The sequence below is a fragment of the Homarus americanus genome, unplaced genomic scaffold (assembly GCF_018991925.1).
Source record: "Homarus americanus isolate GMGI-L3 unplaced genomic scaffold, GMGI_Hamer_2.0 scaffold11022, whole genome shotgun sequence".
In the NCBI taxonomy this organism is placed as follows: Eukaryota; Metazoa; Arthropoda; class Malacostraca; order Decapoda; family Nephropidae; genus Homarus; species Homarus americanus.
Window position 1 is genome coordinate 1,818,865 of NW_024737068.1, and position 1,511 is coordinate 1,820,375.

At 40.1% G+C, this 1,511-nt stretch overlaps 1 protein-coding gene across 1 annotated transcript; it reads right to left on the minus strand.

Annotated features, from left to right (window-relative positions):
- Positions 1–192: 192 nt before the first annotated feature.
- On the minus strand, positions 193–1,511 carry LOC121872901. The gene is made up of 4 exons (XM_042376002.1): positions 1,380–1,511; positions 1,092–1,260; positions 894–964; positions 193–629 (listed from the first exon to the last, which is right to left on the minus strand). Exons 1-4 carry the CDS (start codon positions 1,380–1,382, stop codon positions 534–536), a joined length of 339 nt encoding a protein of 112 aa, XP_042231936.1. The 5' UTR covers positions 1,383–1,511; the 3' UTR covers positions 193–533.

Here is a 1,511-nt window from a genome sequence, read left to right on the forward strand (position 1 = left end):
AGATGCATTAGATGGAGTAGTGTGTCCTGGCAAGGTATTAATCCACAGCCTGGACACATATCTGGACACAAGACTGGACACAAACCAGTCGTGCTTTTTTGTTACCCTCTCAACTGGTCCACAACTCCCACCCTTAACATTGGGTTTATACAATGCCGCTCATAGTAGGTGTTCGTGGAATTAAAACTTTTGAACGGACGACAACTTTATTGTAAAACCTTGTAATTGATGACAACAACTTCATTGTAAGAAACACTGCTCTCTAATGAACATAAAGCATATGCAACAAACCTGAAGAACATAATAACAGCAATAATAATACACAGTTCATATAACACAAGTGTAACATTTGGTGGTACTCAAGTGGATCACGTTCCAGTTACAAGTTCCATTTTGAGACAACTGCATTACTGGGTGGGGAGGAACGGCTGGCTGCTGAATGCTCGTATTGGCGTTGTTTACATGATAATTGTTTTAGGTGTGACGCCGAGAAGGCAGCGGGTGGAACATTCGGTGTGATCTTGTGCAAGGAGTTAATGGGGAAGAGGACCCTTGCAGGTGTGGTGCTTCAGACAGGCGTCATAGCAGCATTTTTCGTTGTAGGGACAATAGTCATCATGACCGCATCTCTGTTCAGGTGTGAGAAAGATACATTAGAATATTGTAATAATTACTATTTTACTTACTGAACAGAAAGAAAATATTCGTGATAATCTTCACATTTTATATAAAACAACAAGACAACTTAGTTTAATTGGTTCTTTTTTGTACAAAGAAATTTGGCGCCTTTTGGGGTTTATTATTAAGAAAACTTCGATTACCCCACCTTAATATAATTAGTGAATTATAGGTAAGTTTAAAAAATAATGAAGCAAAAGTAATAGTAAACTTACGATAGGGGAAGGCGGTGTAAAGTCGCCTCTGGCACAGAAGGTATGGATTATACATCTACCTGCATGGGGTTCTAAAGAAAGAAAATGAAAAGTTATTAATCTCGTCTCTAAATAAGTATATTTAAAAAAAATATATGTTATTCATCAAGTTAAATATTAACATGTACCAATGCATAATAACCATTAGTTAACACTGACCTAGACTTGTATTTTCGACAATTCTCTGGTTTGAATTAATGCAGCAGTAACTGGCACCAGCGTTGACAGCGGCTGGGAAATTGCACCAGAAGACACAGCTGGGAGTGACAGGAAGGATGCTAGAGCCAAGACCCACCGTCACGACGGTCATCACTACCAACAGGCGCAGCTGTGGGTACACCTTACATTAACTCAAGTACCATCACAGTACACGAAATATACATTATAACTTATTATACAGGACACAAGTACAACAAAACAAATGACGAACATCATGTTGTCACTGACCATTATGGATGGCAGGAGGCGTTGGAGGAGCAGTGCAGACGACGAGGTTGTCAGGCCAAGTGTGACTCCCTGGGCCTTCTCATCCCCTTATATATGCGTAAGGTTCTCCTGCGCAGCTCTCTGAATGGCTGT